This window comes from Acromyrmex echinatior, chromosome 11 (assembly GCF_024713525.1).
Source record: "Acromyrmex echinatior isolate Ae372 chromosome 11, ASM2471352v2, whole genome shotgun sequence".
NCBI classification, from domain to species: Eukaryota; Metazoa; Arthropoda; class Insecta; order Hymenoptera; family Formicidae; genus Acromyrmex; species Acromyrmex echinatior.
Genome location: NC_141862.1, coordinates 10,125,252 through 10,150,557, shown reverse-complemented (window position 1 = coordinate 10,150,557; position 25,306 = coordinate 10,125,252). Strand labels below are relative to the sequence as shown.

The 25,306-nt window shown below is 36.2% G+C and overlaps 2 protein-coding genes across 3 annotated transcripts in view; both read left to right on the top strand.

Annotated features, from left to right (window-relative positions):
* Su(Tpl) (Suppressor of Triplolethal) overlaps positions 1-18,070 on the top strand; it is a 106,216-nt gene extending 88,146 nt beyond the window's left edge. The window contains exons 5-10 of the mRNA XM_087411445.1: positions 1,677-1,937; positions 2,197-2,267; positions 2,355-2,564; positions 2,658-3,507; positions 3,660-3,837; positions 3,929-18,070. Of these exons, the coding sequence (XP_087267571.1) occupies positions 1,677-1,937; positions 2,197-2,267; positions 2,355-2,564; positions 2,658-3,507; positions 3,660-3,837; positions 3,929-4,177 (1,819 nt within the window). The 3' untranslated portion in view covers positions 4,178-18,070. The remainder of the gene's footprint in view (positions 1-1,676; positions 1,938-2,196; positions 2,268-2,354; positions 2,565-2,657; positions 3,508-3,659; positions 3,838-3,928) is intronic.
* Positions 18,071-18,997: 927 nt separating this feature from the next.
* On the top strand, positions 18,998-22,384 carry LOC105148458 (uncharacterized). 2 transcript variants are annotated; one of them, XM_011060202.2, is made up of 5 exons: positions 18,998-19,328; positions 19,976-20,185; positions 20,265-20,418; positions 20,496-20,585; positions 20,700-22,384. In XM_011060202.2, the coding sequence occupies exons 1-5, from the start codon at positions 19,146-19,148 to the stop codon at positions 20,843-20,845; spliced, it is 783 nt and encodes a 260-aa protein (XP_011058504.1). In that variant the 5' UTR covers positions 18,998-19,145; the 3' UTR covers positions 20,846-22,384. The 2 variants fall into 2 exon arrangements, with proteins under 2 accessions (XP_011058504.1, XP_011058503.1); XM_011060201.2 differs by having other exon boundaries at positions 19,072-19,328; positions 20,485-20,585.
* Positions 22,385-25,306: the final 2,922 nt, after the last annotated feature.

The following is a 25,306-nucleotide window of genomic DNA, read 5'->3' as shown; positions in this document are numbered from 1 at the left end:
GGATATTCCCTTGAGGAGTGGAACATACAGCCGTCGGCGACCGTTCGATCCTCCGGGCGAAGGATCTCTCTTCTTTTTGGAAAGACGCGACCGCTTTCCTTTCTTTCCATTTTCAGGACTTTCCTCCGCGAAGCGCCGCGGAATCGTAAATAATCCTTGCTTCGTGGTTTTTTACTCTTACAAACTTTCGCCTGTAGATACGGTCTCCTAACGGACGTTCGTGCGATTCACGAAGGAATTTACGAGGTAGCCTCGTGCGCGCATACGTCCCTGCAATATCGTGAGAATTTGTAGAATATTGCCCGAGGATGTACTTTTTAGTTGACGGACATACCTTGAATAATAGCACATGGGTGGGGTTTACGTTATCTACAAATATTCTGGGATTTTTTAAATATATTCAGAGACACGTATAGAAGATACATCATAGAAGTGAGTTGTTTGCATCCATTGACAGAATAAATGGTTATTAAAAGAAATCGCTTATTAAAAAAAATATCGTTTATTAAAATTATCAAAACTTTTATTGTCAGAAAATACGGATGTTTTTTTATCCAAATTTTTGCAAATGGATTTTTAAGATTCGATAATGTAATAAATAATAAAGCTTCGCGCATTTTCATTTGAAATCTCTGCATCATCGACTAATAAGAAGTTTCCTATTTCGTGGAATGTTTCCTCTTCTTCAGGTGATGCTATATTTAGCGACATACAATCACAACAATGCTGTCTGTTGCTTGGTACTACCAGACTCATTCATTCAATTTCGGAGCAGTCACCTTTTATCCTTCGCTACATAAATACATCAATACAAGACAATATCCGTAATTTTGTCTAATTCGTGTTGCCCGTCCGTTCGACTTAGCCTATTCTGGGACTCCTATTATTCCATTTCTAAACCGCCTACAGCTAATTTGTTTAATCGTCACGGCCAAGGCTAAGAGCGCCTCACAAGTGCGATTTCATCACGTCTGAACCCTTTTCCGCCTCTCTTCATCGTTACAGTGCCTCTATCATGGCGTGCGCTTACGCACCGTTTACGTCAAAGAAAATTGCATAATCAGACAATCGATCGGACCCCTATGTCAGTGATGTTGCAAATTGTATTAATTGTATGAATAAAAGTGTAGCTCGTCGCACGAAGACCGTTTCGTACATGAATACATGGAAAATGAGAGATTCGCCGCTACGAATATGCCATCCTTGCCGAATGACATGACGAAATAAATTATGCTATTATATTTCCTCTAAATAAATATATTAGAAATATATAGGTTTTTTTATACCAATATTTTTAGATAAGTCAAAATAAGAACATACTTTTTATCTTCTTTTTTTAATTGTTTTTTTTTTCTAATTTTTTCCAATTCTTTAACTTTACTTAATTAAATAATGCATTAAAATATCATACATTTTCATAGGGTTTGGAAGTTATTTTATAAGTTATTTCTAAGTTAATTTTTAGATTACCTTATCTGTTTGTTATTGAAATCGAATAATACAAAAAGTAATACAAAATTGAAGCAAATGATGAAATATAACATAAAAAATAAAATAGCCGAACTATAATAATTGTACCTAATTTCCATAATAAAAAGTAAATTACAAGTGACTTGTAAAGCAACTTTCCTAACCCTGCATTTTCATTTATTTCTATGGAAATTATGTTGCTCTAGCACGAGGGTGATTAAGGCGAACGGTCCAGATATCGGACGCAAGGTGAAAGTGAAAGGAACCGGAAGAACAATACCTCCTCCGTCATCGTATGCAAGGCATCGGGAATCTACGATGAGCATTCCAACTTCCGGCAATAGTCAGCCCAAAGCCTCAACCAACAAGCCGATCGCTAATAGTAGTAATAATAATAGTAGCCATCTATCGGCGGCTCACAATCAAGAGAAAAAACCAGTTTCTGACATTATGCGCAGGCCACTTAAGTAAGTGTTTCGATATAAGAGCATGAGAATAAGTCATGCTCCGATAAAAGATAAACAAAGACAGAGAAAGCTAAACATAGCTATAATCTTTCGCAAATTAAGCTATAATATAAATTGAGCTATAATTTTCTGTAGATTAATGAGACGAAAGCTAGTCAAATTGGATGCTCAATGCACAAATTAGTAGGAAAATTTATTAAAGTTGATATCTCTTAGAAAAAGATTTTAATGCGATTTGAATTTTTTTTCTGTGCAATAGGGAAAGACTTATCCATGTTCTTGCTTTGAGGCCCTATAAAAAGCCCGAGCTTTACGAGCGCATCAAAAAAGGTAAAATAAGATTTCAAGATTTCCAGATTTTTTTCAATTTCTCGGAATAGTCGACAATATTTATATATATATATCGACAAATTCCAGAGGGTTTGAGAGAACGAGAGCGACCCGTCATGCAGACGCTTCTAAAGCAAGTAGCTTACATGCGTGACAACACGTATCACTTGTATAGGCACATCTGGAACGATGTGCAGGAGGATTGGCCTTTCTATACCGAGCAGGAAAGGACAATGTTGAGGAGGCGGAAACCTCAAAACCTTACTCCACCCGGCTCGAGCGACGGCGGTTCCAGCGGTACGTGTACTAGTCACTAACACATTATTTGCATATATAAATATGAAGCTTTATTTTAAATAACACATCTTTTGTATATGTTTACACTCTTAGGCAGTGGTCAGTCGCCCAATTCCATTCATGCGGGCTCACCGCCGGCTATCACGGCACCTCCGCCCAATTTGGTTAGTAACAAGAGACCAGGATACTATCAGGGTAACGACGGACTACCAACGAAGAAGCCGCGGATATCGCACTATAAGAGACCCGAGCCTATCTCCTTCATCCCTGCTGGCGAAAGGCTATCAGGCAGCGGCAGTTATAGTAATAATAACAGTGGTGTTAGTGCAACCGCTGGTGGCGACCGTATCGTCGATCGTACCACCAGCGTTAATAGTGGTTGTGGTAACAGCAATAGTGGTGATGGTAATAATAGTAACAACGGCGGTAGCGGTTTCGACGGTTGGGAATCGAGGCAGCAATTGCAACGCAGCAGCATCAACCGCATCGAATACCGGGCCGAAAGGACAGCAAATAGTGACGTACTGCGGGGTACTGGGAACGTCTATAGTGAAGTCTCCGCTATCACCGCAGTTCCAAACGACTCCAATCGATCATTGTGCTTGACACCGTTGTCGCCTGATGATAGTGAAAGGGGCAACCACCATCCGAATGGGGATAGACACGACGGCGGTGTCATTATGGCCAATGAAATTGCGAGCAACATGATTGACCACATCGACAGGAGAGACAGGAGCGATAGGAGTCGAGGCGCGAGAGAAGAGAGAAACAGAGAGAGGGAATTCAGGAATAGAAGTAGTATCACTAGTTATGCAGGTATCTACGGTGAAACCTCTAGCGCTCCTATTTATACCGATAATGCCATTGGTACCACTGCGATCTTGCTGCCGACTGATGGATTCGAAAGGTTGGGAAGTACCGGGCAATACGTCGACTATCGCACGTGAGTATATTAGCTACATTATCGATTACTACTAATTTGCGGAAGTAATTTTAAACGACAACGAAAAACGGTGTTCTTTTCATAGATTGTTACAAGTTAATTTAATGTAATTTGTTGATTGATACAATATTTATGTAAAATCATTTGTCCAGGGAATATACAACAATAAGCAACCCGGAACAGAAAAGGCGTTACAAAGAAGAGTTCAACGCGAACTATGATGAATATCGTAGGTTACACTCCCAAGTACTCGTAACTGCAAATCGCTTCACGCATTTGTATACACTATTGCAAGATCAAAAGAAATCGGGCAACATGATCGAGAGTGAGGTATATATCGCAGTTTTCCATTATAAATGATCCGATTGCATTTATCGAGCAAGCAGACGAGATCATATGGTGGCGTTTTTTCTGATTTCAGGAAACTAAAGAACAGATATATCGCGAGTACAAAGAGACTAAACAGAATCCAGTATACCAGCAGATGAAGGAACGATTTGACTATCTGCACAATAAGCTGAGCCATATAAAACGACTGATCTTAGAGTACGACAGTGAGAACGCCGCCGGCAGAATGTCGATTCCGAATACCATTGATAACGGTATAATTAGTAACTCCATGAACATCGGCAGCAACAACATCGGGGGTATCGATCATCGGCATTACTGACATAAACTGAAAAGACCGCCTCTTATTCCTCCCCTCTTCCTCGATTCTGTCAACGTTGCCGTAGAATCTGCATTTTCTCGGCATGTTCTAAGGCTGATCTTTCACGGTCCATATGGTTCCTGTGTTCTATCACCGGAAAGTCAAGTGACTCGAAATGGCTCGATGCAAGATCTCGTGTACAATATTTGTCATAAAGCATCTTGCAATGATGAATATACATCGTACGCGAAATACTCTTCCTGCAAATCTTCCCCACGTCTCCGTTGCAAGAGTCGTCGATTGCGACAATTTCCACGACGGCGACGGTCTCGCCGACTCTCGTCATCACGGTAAGGCTCGCGCATCAACTTCGATCAATACTAAATACTGCATGAAGGCTATTGACAATCGAGTACATTCAAGAGATAGATACCCATTCGGAATATAGAAAAATGAAAATAAGGGCATTCTGATGATCAGCGAACATAAAATTGTGCGGGGACGTATGGAGATTTAAAGCTGGTCCTGTAACGACTGAGGAAGACATTGTAGAAAATCGAAGAGAGAAGAGGCGCAACGGGAAAGACGTAGTTAAACTCTATAATAAGTTACTTACCGTGCGCACGTCCAAGTGTCGTCCACTTTAAGAGTACGTAAATAAAAAAAAGAAAAAAAAATGATATGATTGTGAGAAGAGGGTCCAAGAGATAATAAGGCTTACCGCGTGCCACGTCCGGGTTTCTTTTTGTCCGCCGGAAGGAGAAAAGAAAACTGGCTCGCAAAACACTTATAACATATACATGCATACTCTTTATCCATGAGCTGGTACGAATCTCGCTCGCGATTCGTGCGTTGCTCATCGCAACTTGAGAAAGGGCTTGAAAAAAAAAAAGAAAATCGGGTTACCTTCCTGTATGTGAGAGAGAGATCATAGTACTTCGTGAATTTAAGATTCTTTGTTACTTCTTCGTTCTTTTTTGCCTTCGCTGATATGTTCTATGATAATGTATTGATTATCTGATAGGTATGGTCGGTTGACAAGAAAAAAAAACGAGACGATAAACAGCCTTAAGGGAAAAGAAAATAAAAGCAAAAGAAATTTAATGATCGCGTAAATTAGCAACTCAAGCAAGTAAAAATGTATATAATTTTAACTATTTTTTAAGTTACGTAAACTAGTGAATTTTTTAGAGGCCAAATCACTTTGATTTTATAACGGTTTTGATTATAAAAAGATATGGTATATACAATATGTAAGTTTATCCATGATTTTAAATTTTAATTATTGATGAGGAATGAAGAAAGAAGCGTAGTGTTTTTCTGTAAAAAAATTTTTTTAGAAGACTTAATACGAAACGTATAGTTTTTATAATAATTATCAATCATCATTAATAATTACTAAACAACAATATCATATGTTGTGTACAGTATTTACAATAATTAATGTAAAAAAATACTTCTGTTTAATTATTATTATTAACAATTATATTGTAACTATTAATATTATTCATAATTATTGCTCTATTGTTGTTATATTATTCAAATGAAAAAGATGATATCGAGTACATTGGAATAGGATTTCCGAATCAATCTTTTCGATTGGTTTTGCATGGAAATTCACGGTGCCAAATTTTTTAATATTTTCTTTGCCTAATCTGTTATACTTGGGAGGATCTATTATCATTAAATTGTTCACACAAATATTGTGCAAATAGATTACATATCCAATACATTATCTAATGAATTTATTAATTTTTGTTATATTTTACATGTAGATGTGTATCACAACAAACAAAAATTCCAAAATTTTTGTAATATACATTAGTATTCTTTCGAAATTTAGTGTTTTACTATTTTTTTTATTTACATGCTCTATAAAAGTTAGTTGAAACGCCTGACAGTTTTTAGCGATTGAACGACTTAACGTTACGTTTTAAATGATAAACTCGCGACTTTCTCCGCACAATCCTAGTCTTTTTATTGCTCATTCACACATTGTTTTACGACTACGAATAATTTGCTCGAAGTCATCTATCGAGCCATGAATATAGAGAAAAGAGGGACACGTCAGATGTATAAAATGCTCTTGCGAAAAGTTTTAGATATAAAAATGATCTGCTGAATATTTTAATGAATTAATTATATTATGTTTTTTCTTCGCAGAAATTTTATATTCGCATTTGTGATCTTTTTTTCCTCGTATTATGTTCCTGAGCACACACTCTAGAATTATTGGATATGACGTTATTAAATTTAAATAACTTACAATCAGCAACAGAACAGTTTAAAATTCGTCGTTTAACAAGTTACGTTTCTTTCTCTCTCTCTCTCTCTCTCTCTCTCTCTCTCTCTCTCTCTCTCTCTCTCTTTCTCTCTCTGATACATATAGTATATTGTTCAGTGAAACATGCAATAATTACATTATTATCTAATGTTGTTAGTTGAATTCACGAGAGAACTGCTTGAATATTAGACAATTCCGGGTTGTTTATCGATTTCTCTTTGTTTTATAACATCTAGTTATTTATAATGGATTAATATATATATATATATATATACACACATATATATACATATAATGAAAATGTTAAAAAATTCATTGTTATTGAATGAACTTTTTATTACAAAACAGCGATATTATAGAATTTCTCTTATAGTTGTGCAATACGATGCATTGCGAAAGTCATTGTAGATATAAATAATCTCATGTAATGTTACAATGTGCATTGCACCACGCGAACTCTTTTTAAGAACGCGTAATGTATGAGAAATAATATTTCTGTTAGAGTCTTACGCAAAATGTTAGAAAAATGTTATATTTGAAGAAGAGAGGAAACTTTGCCCTAATTGAACGTATGGCACAGCGTTGAGCAAGTAAACTGCTCTGATAAAACATTTCCAATTATTTATATGTACGTATATTGCAGACATTTGAGCGTAAATTTGAATGTTATTAAAATTTTTATTGGCTTTATTTAAAAACGAAGTCAGTTAAATCATTATATTCGTGATTATAAATATTTTTATTCTTTTGCTCAAGTCCTTTGTATTAATTACGATTAAAAAAATATAATAAAATACTGATATTTGCATTTTTTTTAATGCTCTCTATTCTTGTGAGGAATACAACTAACATATTTATCAGCTCAAATTTCAATGCTTCTCTCTAATAACGCTGTATCATACAGAAGTTCGATTAGTGCATAAAAATGCCTCAGTAAAGACTCGCGATCGAGTATTGAGCGTTTTTTTTTTTCAGGTCTGTAGTTACCACGTTATACCAGTCAGTGCCCTTTGTAAATTATACTATACTTGTAAATAATGTTCGCTACGATTACGTTGTAAATCAGTAGGCGGTGTTCTTCGTTAGCTATGAGTTATTACATGAGCTTCAGCAAGCACGTTCGATTAAACACTCTCGTCCTCCGTCGACCGACCAATCGATCGTCTTAACAACCCGGCCGAGAAAGAATGTAAAACAGTGCCAAAGAAACTGAACCGAAACGATGTTCAAATAGTAAGAAATACGGTAATATCAATCGCGATATGCGTAACACACGCGACTTAATTTAAACGTAACAGCCCGATTTTTTTCGCGATCGTCGCCGCCCTTAAACTCGAAACGACACAGTGTTGCCCAAGTAAATGCATTCTTATGAAAGTAAGTGCTCTTAATGCCGCGCTTAGCGTTTAATGTTTGCTTAATTATCGTTCTGTTATCGTTTCGCGAGAAAAGACGTTACTTAGTAGTGATCACTGTTTCCTAAAGCCAGTATTCATAGTCGATTCTTATCTAAAACCTCGTCTTTAGTACAATCTTAAGATATCATAAGCATATCAATTATAGAACTTTATTAGAATTGCCATAAAACTGGAAATCAGATAAATATCATGGAAATGTTCAAAAAAGCTTTGTCATGGAAGTTGAAAACAACTAAGGAAATCAGAGAAAAGTCAGGGAATTTTGCAAAATTTTCTGGGAAATTAAAATTCTTAGCTTTAAAGAAATGTAATGTGCATACATTACACAGTTTAGGAATGCTACCAATTTAACAATTAAACGAAAGAAATATCAACAACATCAATAGGAATTTACATTGCTTAAATTACTTATAATAAAATGTTTGACGGTTTCTAAATCGGAACAAAAAATCATTTAATGAAATTTTGATTGAAAATCAGAGAGAAATTATGGAATTTTAAAATGAGGAATTTATGCCAACTCTGCTTATTAGTATCTTAAGACGCTACTATTAAGACGATCTTAAAATAAGAATGAGCTATAAATACCAACTTAAATGAATGAAAAGGCATTATTCTCTCTCGATTGTTTCGATAGAGCGAGCAAAATCGCGTGATACGTTCGCAGTTTACGGAGTGTATAAACACACATTTCATACAGAAGTGTCTCGCACAAAACGAAAGAATATATGCTTGCTCCGCGGAAGAGAATCAAAACTTAACTAGGAAATAGTCTCCTTCCCGTTAATTACGGGGGAGCAAAGGGAAATTATTTGATTCTGTTGGAGGAGAAACTTTCCTCGAGTAGCCAACCTTGGTAGCATTATTCCTCTTTGATAATTTAGATTGAAGTTTCACTTCGTAAGATATAACGTCCACGATGTTTGTTCAACAGATAGGAAGTCGGTGCGCGACGCTTCGAGCGAAAGACCAGTGCCCTTATTTCTAAACGCGTGTCGTCGTTACACGCTCGATACTGCCTCCAGAATCATCCTAGATATCATCGAGTCGTGTTCCGTCCGTGTTCGAATGAACGATGCTCCGCGGACGCGTATATTCATGCTCAAAGGTCCAAACGACGCTCGAACTTCGTTTCTCTCTCTCTCTCTCTCTCTCTCTCTCTCTCTCTCTCTCTCTTTCTCTCACACTTCTTTCTCATATTTTCTCAATTTGTCGGAAACTCCAAGTGCCAATATTAGTGAAGCGTGAATACTGTATATACATACACACACACAAACACACACACACACACACACATACACACAACACACACACATTAGTAGCATAATTTTACGTGCATTATCTCTTAGTGGTATGTGCAAAGCTGATAGAAAATATTTGTATACAAATTTCGGCTTCGAGAACGGTTTTCTTCTTAACAATGCAGTAATGGAATTGCCGAAATTATCCGGGACTCGAGTCGAAGATAAGTGTAATAAGTGCCGGAATCTAAGGATTCGTAGAGATTAAAAGTTATGTACGGTTTCAGACGACTCGGTTTTTGTCTCTCCGTTTCTCGTATATTTCGCCCGTCTGTTTTTCCCTCAATCGAGAAACCAACTCAATCTCGCAAAATTCTCGAGCAAGTAATCTCCACATTCATAGAACTTTCCTGGAGGTAACGTGAACTCGGGGGAAATATCTTTCCAGGATGATTGAGTTCTATTTAATTGAATTCCCCAGCGAGTCGCTGTCAAAATTTCTTCATGATCTTTCCTCTGTCGCATTCCTTCGCAGGTATTTTCGGGTCATTCTCCCCGCGTTTCTTCATGAGCCGCACAACAGAAAGGCTAATTGCACTCTCAGAAAAGCACTCGTCCTCGTCGAAAATATCGGTGTCGAAATAATACTTGGTAAATTTACAATTTTTGCGAGGAGCGACAATCACAAAAGGCCAATTTTTTTAGTTAAACTTTTTGCACGATTTATCTCTTTTTTTTTTTCTTTAACGTGCGCACAGAAAAATGTTCTATTGTTAAAAAAAGTAATTACTCAATTTAGCGTTTCTTCTTTTCAAATAACAGTTGTCTTTATAGGAATATTTTCTTGATAATCTTAAAATATATTTATTACAACAAATTTTAGAAAAACTTGTTATTATATACTCAAACCAAGAATTTATTTTTTTTTAAAGAACACTGTTAGAAATGCTTCCTTTACATGTAAATGAAGCTGGTTATGAACGAAATTAAAAATAATGAATGATTTAATTGAAAATTAAGTTGTAGTAGTTACTTAAATGTAATAAGCGTGTATATTAAATTTTATAAATTTTCATGAAAAATACATTAAATTTCCCCAATTTAATGTACCCAAATATACTTTTCAGTTATAAATACATCAAATTCGATATAATGTTATGAATTAAGTCCAAATTATGTAACTTAAAAGTATATTAAATTTCATGAAATTTTTAATAGTGAATATTATAAAATTGATTAAAGAAGCGATTTTATGTAATGAGCAAATCTAATTTATTTTAATTTAATACTCTTAATTAAAGTATTAAACTTATTAGAATTTACAAAATATATTTTGAATAAATTTAATGCTTGTGATGAATTTATTATAGATTTGAATATATATGAACTTTTGTATTTTGAAACTTTTTAAAACAAGTAATTATTATTTACATATAATACGCTTTTTTTGTATGAAAAGAAAAGGAGGAAAGAGATGAACCGTACAAAAAGCTAAAAGGAAGACAGACAGACCCTAACATATGATCGAAAAATGTCGCAGGATTTTATCGAAGAAGCAAATTAACAATTAATTGATTTGCAGCATCATTCATAACAATGCATATCTCAATCTCGAAATCATTCACCCGCGGATGCAATTCAGTCGCTGGGAGACTCGACCGCGGAGTCGTGACATATCATTTTAAGTATCCATTTTTTTTTACGGGAGGCATATCACGTACGCTATTTTTCTTGATCCGCCGTTGATCCAACCGTATCCTTGTGCAGATATCGTCGAATGAAACATCTCCCACATAGAAGAGAATCGAGTTAAGAGAACTGGAAACTCGCTTTCTGCATTTCGACGATAAGGGAAAAATCTTTCACCTGACCTTGCTCGTTCGAGAAAATCGCCGAGAAAACGTGCAGCTATAATTACAGGTCTTTCATCGCAATATCGCCCCGATACAGGCGATTCGGTCTATTTCTCGATGCGGAATCGTCGTTTCTTCCTCCTCCTCTTCTTATCTCAGACGAAGATTCCAATAATGTCGCACAATCGCGCTACACCTCTATGGACGCTTTTCATTTGGTGACACAAGTCGACACAAACGTCATTCTATCTTTCTTTGTATTTCACAACTAGACAAAGACAGAACGATACCTGCATGTCGATCTGTGTCACGAAATGGAAAGCACTCTATCTTGTTTGCGTTCTGCTGTAAATTTAGCGAGTTAGCGGTTTCGCGAAAGCTAACTCGCAACAACTTGTGGTGCAGCTGTAAAGGAGCGTTACGAACAACGAAACTCACTCTTCGTTGCTTCTGAATATTTACCGTATTCGCAGAAACCCGCCGCTTTCACGACGATAGTTTTCCTCCTTGTTTTTTTCCGTGCTTGACTGAGTCACCGCGTAACGGAATGAGATTCCGTTCGTCATGTAGCGATATGCTTTTTGACTGTGATGTGTTTGCTAGGAAACTTTGTAATAATATAATTCGCCAAGATGATGCGCGCGACGACGCGCGTTAAGTTTTTCTCTTGAAGAAAAAGACGTTAACCCTTTGTCTACGGTCCTTTGGATTCCTGCGGTTAGACAATCGCCAAAGCTATTATATGATTCTCAGACAACACAAAGTATCCAAAAGAGACACGTAAGACGTTTTAAAGCCGTCTTATGTCTCAATGTATTGTCTGGGGTCCATTTGAAGAAATTAAAAGGAATTAAAAACGGACAATTTTATGATGTCTTATATACATGTATTTATACGTGTATGAGCAGTTTGACGAGTCAGTGATTTTTTTCAAAGGAGATTATGTTAAAAAATAGGTTAGATTTGAGTAAAAAAAGAAGTTAAAAAAGTCACTGGTTAATCGAACTGCTCTTGTGTGAAATATTTTATCGTTCGATTATGTATGGGGAGATGTAGAGGCAGATAGATTTTTTTTGATGGATCCAGATAGAGCACCCCGTGGATGAAGGGTTGACGCGGCATTAAATATGAAGAAATCGAGGGCCCAAGTAATGGAGGCCCGTAGACTTGCGTGTTGACTGAAAGACACTTTAGAGATTAAAGAATTGCGAAGGAGAGAACGAAGAAGAACGAAGAGACACGCGACGAGTGGGCAAATACGATCGTAAATCTCAATGGTATGATGATCGATCGTAGCGGATGCTCGCATTCCCCCTCCCCCCTCCCGTTGTGAATCCATATCAAAATAAGTAGTCCACAGCACGCTGGTGAACGATCTCGTTAAGTCTAAAGCCCATACTCGGCCGAGATGAACGCATTTGTCCTCCGATAAAAAAAAAAAAATCTTCCCGGCTTAATAGGCCAAAATATTTTAGAATGACCTTCAGTCGCAAGAGTTGTAAAAAAAAAATAAGGAAACCTGTCATCGAGGAAAAAATGATTCGAGAAGAGGTCAATTCGGTGGATGCGCAAACTTGCGATCTCGACGCGGAAGATCAACGGAAGCGAGCCGGAGCCTCTTCCGCGCGATCGATCGTTGCCGGACGGCAGAACAAAGAGAGATCGATCGCCGCGTGCCGAGTTGAGGAGCGAAGGGATATTTTGTAAGTGCTTAAAAAAATAATAATAGAAACGCGCGGAAGGAAACTTAAGCTGCGTTCCGGATGACTGACAATTGTGACTTAAGGACCGCGAGGAGGTAGTCTTACGTTTTTCAGTACCGATCATATGCGAGAGCATAAGCGGATGGAGCGGCGAGAGAAAAAAAAGAATGGACTTACAATACGTATTCATGTATGCGTGTGCGTATCACGCGCGTATACATATGAAGAGTGCGAGAGTGTGAGAGAGAAAGAAAACAGAGCGAGAGAGAGAGTGAGAGAGAGAGAGAAAGAGAGAGAGAGAGAGAGATGATGATGAGGATGATGATGATGATGATCATTACGATGACGACCGGGCGACTCTCGATATTTGCATGTATAGATATATATACAATGTACCCCGTGACTTTTATTGACGACGACTGCATTGCTCCCCCTGACAAAGGCTCGTATATTCATTACATAGTTGTATTTGCAATTATTACCTATACATATATATAAATATATATATTATATTCACTAATTAAAGTATACAAAGCGAAAATGCGAATAAAGAGGAATTATATTGTTAGCAAGGAAAAAGATTTGCAGGCCCGCTTTCGGGGTTTCGCTCGTGCGAAACGCGCTGTGCCCCTCCCTCCTTTTTATGCCCCGGGGAAATCGCGCGGATCGGTTTTTTGGAACCGTGGATTATTTTTTTTTTTTTCCTTTCATCGACTCTCCGATGCACTTCGAGTTTTCGTCGACAAAAATTTGTTCGCGTCACTCGTTACTCCTCGTCGCGTGTTATGACTCGACGAGATTAGGTTTTGAATTGAGACCATGATGTAGGAATACCAGGAGTAACGTAATCCCCGTGAATGTTTAATCGTTCAGAGTAACGACTAAAATTTGCGACCAACGTAAAGCCGCTATTAGAAATTTACCACCAATCAGAAATCGGCCTCAGATTGTATTCAGCCGCGCAGTAGGTCTGTTCGTGTTGTTTGCACTTTTTGCTCTTAGTATCTTTGTTTTTTTTTCCTTCAACGACTAAATATATATTTATCTTATTTTAAGTGCAAACATTTGTGGAGATCTCAAGCAACGCGGGAGCAAAGTTATACCTAATATTCTTACATCATGATTAAAAGCCTGTTTTTTTTTTCATACTTGTAAGGACTGAATTTCATGTACGGTTCGTTTTTTTTCTTTTCACTTTAGAGAGGAAAAGACAATAATATAAACATTGCAAAAAGTTCAGCCCTGGGATGTGGCAAAAGAACAGGCCTTAAGATTAGGCTGTGGCCATCCCATACGCTATTCAGCGCAACAGCAATCTAATTATGTAATTAGCTTCTTTTAATTGTAGGTATAATTTATGGAGATAAAAATCGGAGAGTTAATCCAGTCGCGACCTTTTTCTCCATCTCCCTCTTCTTCGTGCCTTCCTTACACGACATTATTGTCGGCCTTCTCAATTATGTCTTCAATTTTGTGCAATCATCGCGCTCGCGAGATAACTTCCGGACGCGACTTTCCTATTTTGTTACGATGTTCCTGTCTTCTCAATAATTAATTGTAGTAATCCTAAGAGTTCTGATCGAAATCCAGTCTTGTTTCCCAATCCTTTCCGCCCTAAAAGCTTTCTGTCTCTTTTTGCATGTTATAACGAAAATTGTGCTACAAGTTCTATTTGAGCGGGATTATAAAAGTTTTTGTTTCTAGTAAAAACTTCGTGACTGATATTGTCGATTTTTCAAATCTAGAACATTCACTCAATCGCGTTGTCAATTTTTTACTGTTGGTTTCAAACGGAAGCGATTCGGAAAAAAAAAGTCAATGTCGATGGCCAGTGAAACGTAAAACATATAACGGGTCGCAAAAAATTTAACTCTTAGCTGCTCACACGTATGGTTATCATAGCTGAATCACAAGAAAAGAGTATCTATATATATATATTTATATAAAATGTATAATTTATATAAATGTATACATACACTTTCTAAAAAAAGATGATCTGGGACGGAAAGAGGGAATATAATTTTTTTATACATTAGATATAAGTATATTTATAAAATGAAATTTCTAAAATATAATTTTTATTGACAATTCTTATTAATACAATTTATAAATATAAAATATTAATTAGTGGCCAGAGTTTTACCTCAAAAAGAGTTCATATAGAAAAATATCATTTTGTTACTAAGAAAAGAATTAATTACTAAAGAATTTATTTTCTATCTATTAAATAACAGTTTATTTTTCTAACAAAGAACATTTTCTTGATAATACTCTTCAAATACACTTATTACTTTCACAAAAATTCGTTATTACATACTTAAAAGAATTAATTTTCTTTTGAATAATTGTAATATAAAATTGATCGCACGAAGAAGACTTTATATATAATAAGTCAAATTTGTTTTAATTTAATAATATGATTGAAATATTACGCTTAGAATTCAGAATATATTTTGAATGAATTTAATATTTGTAATGAATTTGTAATAGATTTGCAGGTATACGAACTTCAGAAATATTTGAAATATGTAATTATTATTTTACGTACAGTATGTATTTTTCTGTGTGTACATGTACTCTCAAAAAAGTACAGCTGGTAACCCTACGCGGCACATGATAGAGGAAGGAGAGATCTCAGCTCATGATATTTATTTTATTGCCTCGCGAAAGGTTCCTTATTTCCACACTCTTATTTTTTCGCCTCAATCCACCTTTCGAACCCACCATAAACTTTCCGAAATATATCGTCGTCTAAGCGCACCGCGAACTCTCCGGCCAGTTTTTGAGACCAATCGCGTCCGTTCAAACTATTTCTACCCCTCGCGACGAATTATTGATGTCCTTCCTCGCTCATTGATGCGATCCGTTTCGCGATTTCCCCAGAATAAACGTACTTTCGTCGTGTTCCACGCGAGCCTCCACGTCCCCGAATCTGGGCCATGCTCGTGCTTCTGTTTACTCGAGATTTGTGCATGAGAGAAAAAGCGCGGGGAAAAAAGCCACGCGACAAAAAAAAAAAGAATGAGTGACGATAACAATGACAAGACGGAAGGGTAAGACAAGGGTGGGAGAGAAAAAGCGAGTCGACACGATACGGCGATAATTCGCGATAAGTCGACGAAATCGACGGTGAACTGCGATGCGTTGAGTGCGTTAAGTAGCGATGTGTCTCGTGGATGTATGTGTGTTTGGCAGACGGATCGTCCGTCCGTTCGTCCGTCTGCCTGTAGGTAGTTTCGCAGTGATCACGCGTGCCGATGTATCAATAATGTGGATTTGCGCGCAAGATGTGTATATATACATATATTGAGACCGCGCGGATTCGAGCGCGGAGAATCGGCGGGTTTTCTTCCCGTCTCCGGCGTTTCTCTGTGTTTTTCCTTCCTCTTTTTTTTTTTGTTACACTAATTTAATTTGTACATAATTTACTCCCTTTTTTTCTGTAACGAATCTAAACCTTCGTTAATTGTTAATCTTCCAGTTGCGTTGAATTTCGAATTGGATGTCGCGCGAGTGAGAGGAACAAGGCTTTCTATTCGTTATTGTTGTGTGCGTGTGTACGTTGCCTTTTGTTATCCGCGCGGGGAACTTTTGTTTGTAACGTAGATCAAAGGGCAGGTCTGTTATAAAATGATTCGCGAGAAAATTCGCCACGGCTGTGCCGGGTTCGAGGGCTCGAGAGAGCCGAAACGAACCACGTATCTGCCTCGCCGAATTTATTCAATTTTGTATTATTAGCGAGTTGTATTAACTGATTCGAATCGAGTTCCTGCTAAGTACACTGAGAAAAATTTCTGGTTGAAAATGAACGAATAAATTCTAATCGCATCAAGTAGAATTCTTATCATCGTGATTGGACATCTCGGTTACCTCGATTAGAATTATAATAGATTTAATTATACATAATTCTGATTTGTCCATTTTTTCCCTGGAATTCCAATTAATGCAACCAGACTTTTCCCAGTGTAGCAACACGCGGAATGATTAGGGCAGCGAGCTCTCCCATGAACGAGTCGAGGATGTTAAGGACGCATCCGGTGATTTCCGTCCCGCGTAAGCGTGACACAAATCCATGGCGAGGCTTTTGTTTCCTTGCCGTCTGTGTCCTCCGCGAGTGTCCCAACAACAATCTCTGTCCATTTCTCGCGAGAATTGCATCTCGACGAAGTACGCGATATACAGGGTGTCCGAGGCGACCATCGAAAGAGAAAATAATCGAATTGTTCGAGAGAAACGAATTTTTCATCCTTAACTCTCAACTACGGCAATGAAAACAAAATAGAACGCAAGTAAATCTTCACCTTATGGCCTATTGATAGAGGAAGATTCAAAGTTTTTTTATCTACAATTTAGAACCTCACAGTGCCAATCCTAGACGACATGCAACATGTAGAAGATGTCTTTATGATGTTTTTTTAAATTATCTTTTACACACATTCTACATACAATAAGTAATTACTTAAGCTTTTAAATCTTAAGCCGCAAGAAATTGACTAGTCACAGAAAATATGAGAAGAATAATCGACTATGATTGGTCGACTTCTTGCGGCTTGAGATTTAAAACTTAAGTAATGGCTTATTGTAGAAAATTTATTATCTATTATATGTTCGAAAAGACCTTTATGATGTCTTTATGACGTTTTTTAAACATCGATGTTGTCTGAGAGATTATATAACCGTCTAAAAAATTTTCACTTCGGATTCAAATGATGCTGTGGTCGAGGGTTAACTTTAATACTAATATCGTCATCCGCGGAAATAACATGTTCAGATTCCGTCAAGGAGATATTTAGAAATTTTCCTATTATTTGTCGTGTAAAATCCGAAGGATTGACGATTTCTGGGACACCCTGCAATAAGTGAATGATTTAGGCATCGAAGGAATACCCCTGGCACATCGACTCGTTCGTGATAGAGCCTCGTCCGCAATGCGAACGTGGCGTGTATCTCGTCGAACGTCCAAGAGATATTCCTCTCTCTGGATTTGTGAACTTTCGAAAAAGGCAAAATCGCGAGAAACGCGAAAGGCAGACTCAAAATGCCGATTCTCCGATTCCGAGGGAGCACTCCGAAACGCAAAAGATCGGCGCCGCGGCGCCGGGTAATCGCGGGAAATTAATTAAAAAAAAAAATAATTATTATATTTATTCGAACGACTTGCCAAGTTTTGTTGCATAGTGTACGCGAGATAAATTTTAGATGGCAGTAAAAAAATCATACAAAAAAAAAGAAGGTAATAAGTCGGTTAACGATATGAATGATCTGGCGGGATTTAACGGACATAAGTTGCATAGCTATTGTGAGCAGTTTTCACGAAATATTGATGTATATATCTTAAGTTTGTATTATAACTCTCCCCACACTTAATTTGTATGAAATGAAGAATTTCGAACATTAAAATCATGAACGAAAGAATCGTCTTTACTTTCTCCGCCTCCAGCTTGGATTTTCTCCTCTTTCCACTATATATATATATACACTAAGAAAAATATTACCTCGATCAAATTTTGATTAACATTTTGATTAATCGACAAGTAATTCAATGGACAGAATTACAGCCAAATATCAAATTTTATTTGTCGTCATTAATCTAATCTTTCCATGCATGTTAAATAATAAAACAAAATAATTCTATTCATATTAACAAAACAGATATTGTGGTCGACAAGTTTATCGAATTGGTTATCTCATCCATAGGCGTGGAATCTAGAATGTTTGTGTTTAATATTAAAAAAAGGAAAAAGATAAACGCAATCAGAAAAACAACTTGTATGTAAAATACAGGTGTAGATTAAAGATAAGATTTCACAATTAGTTTCATCAGCGATTAACTCATTAAATAGTACTTGCTTTATTTCTTAATATAAATAAAAATATTAAACTATAAAAGATATTCAAAAAGTATTAATTTTCTACTGTTTAATGCATGGAAAGGAGCAACATATTATATAATTTGCTTTAAATAATTCTTTCAGTTCTCTTGAGTTAGACTGTTTTTCTTTTACAAAGATACATATCCATTACATTTCCATTAATGTATATAGATTAACTTCAATCTCAGTTCGACTTGCTCTCCATCTTTTTCTAGTTCCAAGAATTGAAGAAAGATGAAGAGCAAGTTAAATCAAGGTTGAAGTTATTTTACATTGATAAAAACGGGCGTTGTTATCAACACGTGTCATTCTCTCTTTGTTATTCATTGAATAAGCCAAGAAGGATAGAACATTGTGTTGACAGTCTCTTAAAAGGAGAGCGACCTTAATCACCGATTAAGCTAATCCAAATTTGGCCATAGTCGTTGGAAAAATATTGCTTATTTTCAGTGGCGTTGATACACATCAATCGATATTGCCAAATACAATCGGATGTGCTTTCGTTAACCGAGTGCTTTCGTTATGACGCAGAAATGCGTGCGCAATTCATGTAAGATTCACGCACACACATTTATTTTTACATCGGTGCGCATGCACCCACCATCGGGTTGGTGAACATGGCAGGTGCTCATCTGCTCCACGACGATTACGTTCATTCGAGAAAAGACTCCGACGACGAAGCCTTTAATTTGAAAATAATTAATCGACTTGTCAACACTTTATCACGAGAATTATCTCTCGAGTCTTACTGGAAAATCAGGAACACTGTGAATGAAAGCATGAGTACGCAGGAGGCAGAGGTGAGCCTTATCAAAGCTTTTGCAATCATGTTTATCAATATTGTATATAAACTAGATAACAATTCCGAGAGAAATCGTACGCTTTTACGATGCGTTTCAATTATACAACAAGAGACGCTAGTCTCCTCTTATTAACCTCCAAATGTAAAACGCGTCATACGATATACACACACATATATATATATATATATATATATATATATATATCATGCATAACACTATGTGTATATATACATATACGTGTGTGTGTGTGCGCGCGCGTGCGTGCGTGTATGTGTGTAGGTTAAACCAAAAATATTAGGCATCTTATTAACCATTAAAGTTTAAAAATTTATTTACAGCATTTGCTATAAATTATCTTTTGTTTCAAAAAACCCTTTAAATTTATACATATAATGAATAAATTGATCGATAACTAATAGGTAACAATGCAAGTAAAAAAATCCAAATAAAAAAATATATAAGTATCTAATATTATAATTTTGACTTAGGCTTTATATTTTTTTGTATACAAATATGTGTAATTATGTTATTACATAATATTATGATTATATGTATTATATATATACATATATATATATATATAATATATATAATATATATTGTATATAAATACATATAAATCAATAATGTATTTTTCTTTTTAGGTGGAGAACCTTAAACAGCAAGGAAATGCATGTGTCAGGGAGAAAAAATATCAGAAGGCAATGATTCATTATTCACAAGCAATTAAGCTGGATCCAAAAAATTATTCTCTCTACAGCAACAGATCCTTTACTTTTTTAATGTTGGAACGATATCGTGACGCCTTGAACGATGCTCTGATAACCATTCGATTAAAGCCTGACTGGTCAAAAGTATGTAAAAGGATATATACTTCCTGTAGATCTTGATTTTAAAAAGGAATAAATTTCTCAATATGTTTATCTGTTTCAGGGTTACTTTAGGAAGGGCGAGGTTGAACTGAAACTATCCTCTTACAATGAAGCGCTTGAGTCTTATAACAAAGCTCTAACCTTGCAACCAAACGAGCCTAAGATTTTAGAAGCGATGAACAAAGCGTCGAAATCATTGATTAAAGACAGAAGAGGTACATGGTGCACAGAGTTATCTTGGAACTATGAAAATTGGAACGTAATAAAATAATGTTTCACAGCTGATCAACAGATCCCATGGCTTGGAGCTGGCGTTGGTATTATATTAGGAGTCACAGTTGTGATTGCCGACTATGTTTTTACAAACAAGCCCACTTTAACGGTATTGATTCGTACTTTATACTTTTAAATTATTATTAAAATGGTAATCGTGTAATTATATTTTTTTGCCATTGCTGTAATATGCGCAATATAATTCTTTCATATTCTGCTACAGCATCCTCTACTGATGGCGTTATTAACGATGACTATAGCTATGATTGGCTTTGGCATCGCAAAAGGACTTCGTTATTTCTTAAAACACCAAAGAAAGTCAGTCCTAATAGGAGGAGACTTTCCTCACTGCTTGCTAGAATCCAATGAATTGAATGATATCTATGTAAAAGAAAGTATCGATACAAAGAAAAAAGAACGGTAAAGTACAAATGGGGCAATAATTCTGCAAAGAAAAATGATAATTTTTTTATTGATAAATTATTTTAATGTATTTTCAATATTTTTAATTAAGAAATGCAGTAACAGTTTTTACTATTAATATATAAAAGTAATGTTATAGACGGATAAAACTAATTTGGTTTTATCCGTCTATAAAACTAATTTGGTACTTTATCCGGTTTGACTATGACTATCACTGATGTTTATCATTGAACGCTGTTATTTTTTATTGAAAAAATTGGAATATATTTTATATATTATTATTTTATATTATTTTTAATTTTATAAAACAATGTAAAGCGAATATTTATATCAAAAATAGTTGATTTGTTTACGAGTTTACTAGTCTCTTTCTTCACACAGTACACGAATAATTTATGCAGTCCGCAAAAAAGATAACTGCGATAAGAAATTAATTAATAATTAATTATATACATACTATCATTACATCTGATTAGCATATAACTCATAATGAAGTATAAATGCATTCTCTTGAAAATAGTATTTATTCGAAACGCTGAAGAACATTATATTTGCATCACATTTGCATTTCTTACGACTTAAAAACTTGATAAGGAACATTGTCTCTTGCTATTGATTCTTACAATGAACAACGAAGTATATAAGTATATTAAAATAATATACCTGTGTGTGTGTGTGTGTGTGTGTGTGTGTGTGTGTGTGTGCGCGCGCTTATGTGTATGTATGTGTGTATTTACATCGCATGTCTTCTTACTCTTTCTGCACTTTACAGCATATCAAGAGTGAATGTATATGTATATCTCTTGAAAGATCTTAATTGAAATTGTATTATTATTATTATTTAAATATATATATGAATATTTTCGGCTGGAAACATCATCCAGTTGAGCTCGAAAAGACTAAAGATTTATAACTTTATATATATAGGGTATTTTTAAATAAATGTAAAAACTTTCACATAATTTTTTGTCGAAAATGAAGAATTTTTCATATAAACACTCTTATATTCCTCCCTGAAAAGTTACGCCTTCAAAAGGGGAAATAAAAATAAAAATTTTTTTTTCAAATTATGGACATTAGAAAAATGAATTTTAACTTTTTACTGTAAAAAAACATTTATTAATATTTAAAAAAATAATAACTTAATGTTTACCTCCTCTTTAAAGGAGTGTAACTCCAATTCCTCAGGGAGGGTATAAAAATACATTTATATAAAAAACTTTCCTCAATTTTCAACAAAGAATCAACTTCTATTCACACTTATTTAGAAACACCCTGTATACCTACTAAATATATCTATAAGCATATACACTAAGTACTTCAACCGTACTTATAGTATATCTACTTGTAGTTCATAAGTCATCAACGATTGTCCACGATTCAAGTGCATCAATGTCACATACATACAACTTGTGAACTATGAACTGCATTATGCATTCGTTTACGATATCGTGTGGTTATTCAATAAAGATGAAATTAAAAGCATTACTGATTGATATCACGATCTTTTGATTCCTGAAATACCGTCCTTCGAAACTTGTTTCATGTTCCACTCGCATGCAACCGAATTACGCAATACGGGAAAGTAACAAACGGCAAAAATATGCGCGATGCGCCGGGGCGAGAAGTAAAAGGAGATTCACCAAGCGATTTTAGGTCGGACATTTGGTTCATTTGCGAAGTATATCACAAAGTATCAGCAGGGAAGAGACGCAAAGATAAAATGAGAATGAGCTAATAGTGCTAATAAAGTAAATACTAACACCTAAAGAAATTAATAAAAGGAATAATATTATTAAATGACATAAAGAGAAGAATAACTTCAAGAAAAATCTGTGCAGCATTAAACAGACTAAAAATCAATAACATTCTCCTATATAGTTACTATAGTAGAATATGTGTAAACAGTTTAGATTAGAATAATCGATATCGGTTAGAAGTAACAACAAACAGGGAATTGGCGAAAACAAGGAAATGTCGAAGAACAATAAAAAATCTTTTTTTTATTTGATTTATACAATTATGCTGAAATAATTCAGTTTTCTATGCGCCGAGAAATTATGTACGTTTCCGAACAAGTTTGTTACTTCGCAGGATTTGTGCTTTCATTTTTAAGTCTAGTGCTATCCTTTTTCTCCTCTTTCTCTTTCTATTTATCTATCTCATTTGCTATTCTGGCATGCGATTATTCTCTCACGCGTGCATATTATTGCAGTTTGCAGCATAGATAGAAGAAATAATTGGACCGCAACTCGTGTAGGGCGTAGCAAACAAGGAGGGAACAATGTCGTTAACAAATAACGCGCACGATTTAACATTGCAATAAACGTCATTTATAAAACTATAGAACCATTTGGATCACACATTGTATGTTCACATTCAATGGGAATATTTTTCAACATTTCGCTATAAAAAACTGTTCTCATGTGATCAACTTGTATTCAGCTTCCACGAATCCGTGCTAGTCGAAAACATACAGCGCTTCGTTTCAGAAACCACGTGGCGCAAATAATCGAGTTCCATCTGATTATATCTTTCCCGCTTTGCCTGAATAGACACAACCTTCTTCTTCCATATCAAGTTCCCCTGACATTGGTTATCGCATTGTAGAAAGAGTTGTCCGACTATGTAACTTACCAAAAGGCTAGGTAGATCTAGTCATTTTTTTTTTTACGTTCATACTCGATCGAGTCTAATTCAAAGTAACGGTTAAAAGAGAATGTCTGTCGAAAACGTCATTAAATCGTGATGACACAATAATAGGATTAACGATAAGATAAGCGACTGATAAATCCAATCAGCTGTGTATTAATGATAAAATTACACAAGTCCTAAAATTCCAATATCCGTGACCTCAAATCCCTACTCCGACAAACTGATCACAAAAGCTTGTATTTTGGAAAATCGGTAGAACACAAATCGACGCTACGAACATTCCATAAGATTTATTATTACAATAAATATTGTTGCAATAAATTTATTATCATAAATGACCTTTAAGACCTATAAGGGATTGAGAGAGGTATTTATTATTGCTGCTGATTTCTCAGACTCTTACAAACAATCGTCGTGCAACTTGCTCGAGGCGCAACAATGCGTGGACGAGTTACATTTACGAAAAAGAATATACGATCGAATTATACTTATAAAGGCAATAGATAAATCGGCGATCAGCTGTGAAGTTTGTTTTTCACGGGAGAGATAAGGCGCGCGCTCCCTCCGAACGTTTCTCCCTCACGAACAATTTCGCAAAGCAACAAAGAGCTCTCCCACCGTTTTAGGATCCGCTTTCCTCGATAGTTTCATGTACTCGGTGCGTTCACCTTGATTATTAAAATCTTAACTGTTTCCCGTACGTACAAAATGGCAAAATGGCGTGTCCCAGTAATCCCCCCACCCCCTCCCTATTTTTCTCTACGCAGCGCATATACGGCTCGCAGGCCGGTCCAGTACTCCAGTTATATATCTCACATACGTGGTTCGTCGTGAACGTGACTACGGATTGAAGTTGGCATGGCTAACTTCACTCCGAACTACGCGCGCGCGCGCTCGCGCGGGCGCGTCACTCATCGCGCGCCTGAAGATCCTTTATTGCGAGCGATGATGCGAGAATCGCCAATGATAATGCAATCCACAGAAATAGACGCGCAAATATTTCGCGGAGATACAATTTACAATTCGGAGAACACGAAGTTATCGAGACGACAGACGGCACCGACGATCGCAGGTGTCGAACCTCGTGCGAATTCACGAGTTCCATTTTTTTTTTTTTCGACGCAATATTATTGGAGGTCTGTTCGAGTTTGCACTTTTTGCACTTGGATTTCTCTCTTTTCAACGTCCGACTACGTATTTATTTTTGGAGATTTCAGGCAACGCGAACGAACCTCGAGTCTTCAGATCGATTCTTTTCAGTTGAACTTCTTGCACGATTCGTCATTTCTCTTTTTTTTCCTTCAGCTTGAACGTAAAAAAGGAAAAACGACCCGTGCAAGAAGTTCAGTTGAAAAGAATAGGCCTTTCGTTCTCACGAAGTAGGACGAATTGGAAAACATTTTTGTTCGGCGTACGCGAAGTTCGTATTCTTCTCGACTCGCAACGCAAATCCTGCGAACCCGGATCTCGTTTCCGGGAAAAAGAGAGAAGGTAACGAGCGCGGAAAAACGGAATCATGTTTTTCACGCTCGCCGTCCCGAAACCGTTGACGTCACTGCACGAAGTATTCTCTCACGCCCGTATTTCGCGCACGCGATACAACGGGCGACGCAATACGGCGATTTCATCGGAAGCGAATTGCGTAGGAAGATGAACGCCACGACGACCGATCAACGTGGCCGTTGGGCGGAAAACAGAAGGCACGCCACGGTGAGTCGTCGCGTCTCGTGACACTCGCTTCGCGTGAAAAAT

What these genes read in the sequence shown, in the direction of transcription:
- LOC105148458 (XM_011060201.2), top strand. Translation starts at nt 19,146, where the DNA reads ATGGCAGGTGCTCATCTGCTCCACGACGATTACGTTCATTCGAGAAAA. An exon ending in TGAGTACGCAGGAGGCAGAG is followed by an intron (nt 19,329 to 19,975) that starts GTGAGCCTTATC and finishes TTTTCTTTTTAG; the next exon opens with GTGGAGAACCTTAAACAGCA. An exon ending in CAAACAAGCCCACTTTAACG is followed by an intron (nt 20,586 to 20,699) that starts GTATTGATTCGT and finishes ATTCTGCTACAG; the next exon opens with CATCCTCTACTGATGGCGTT.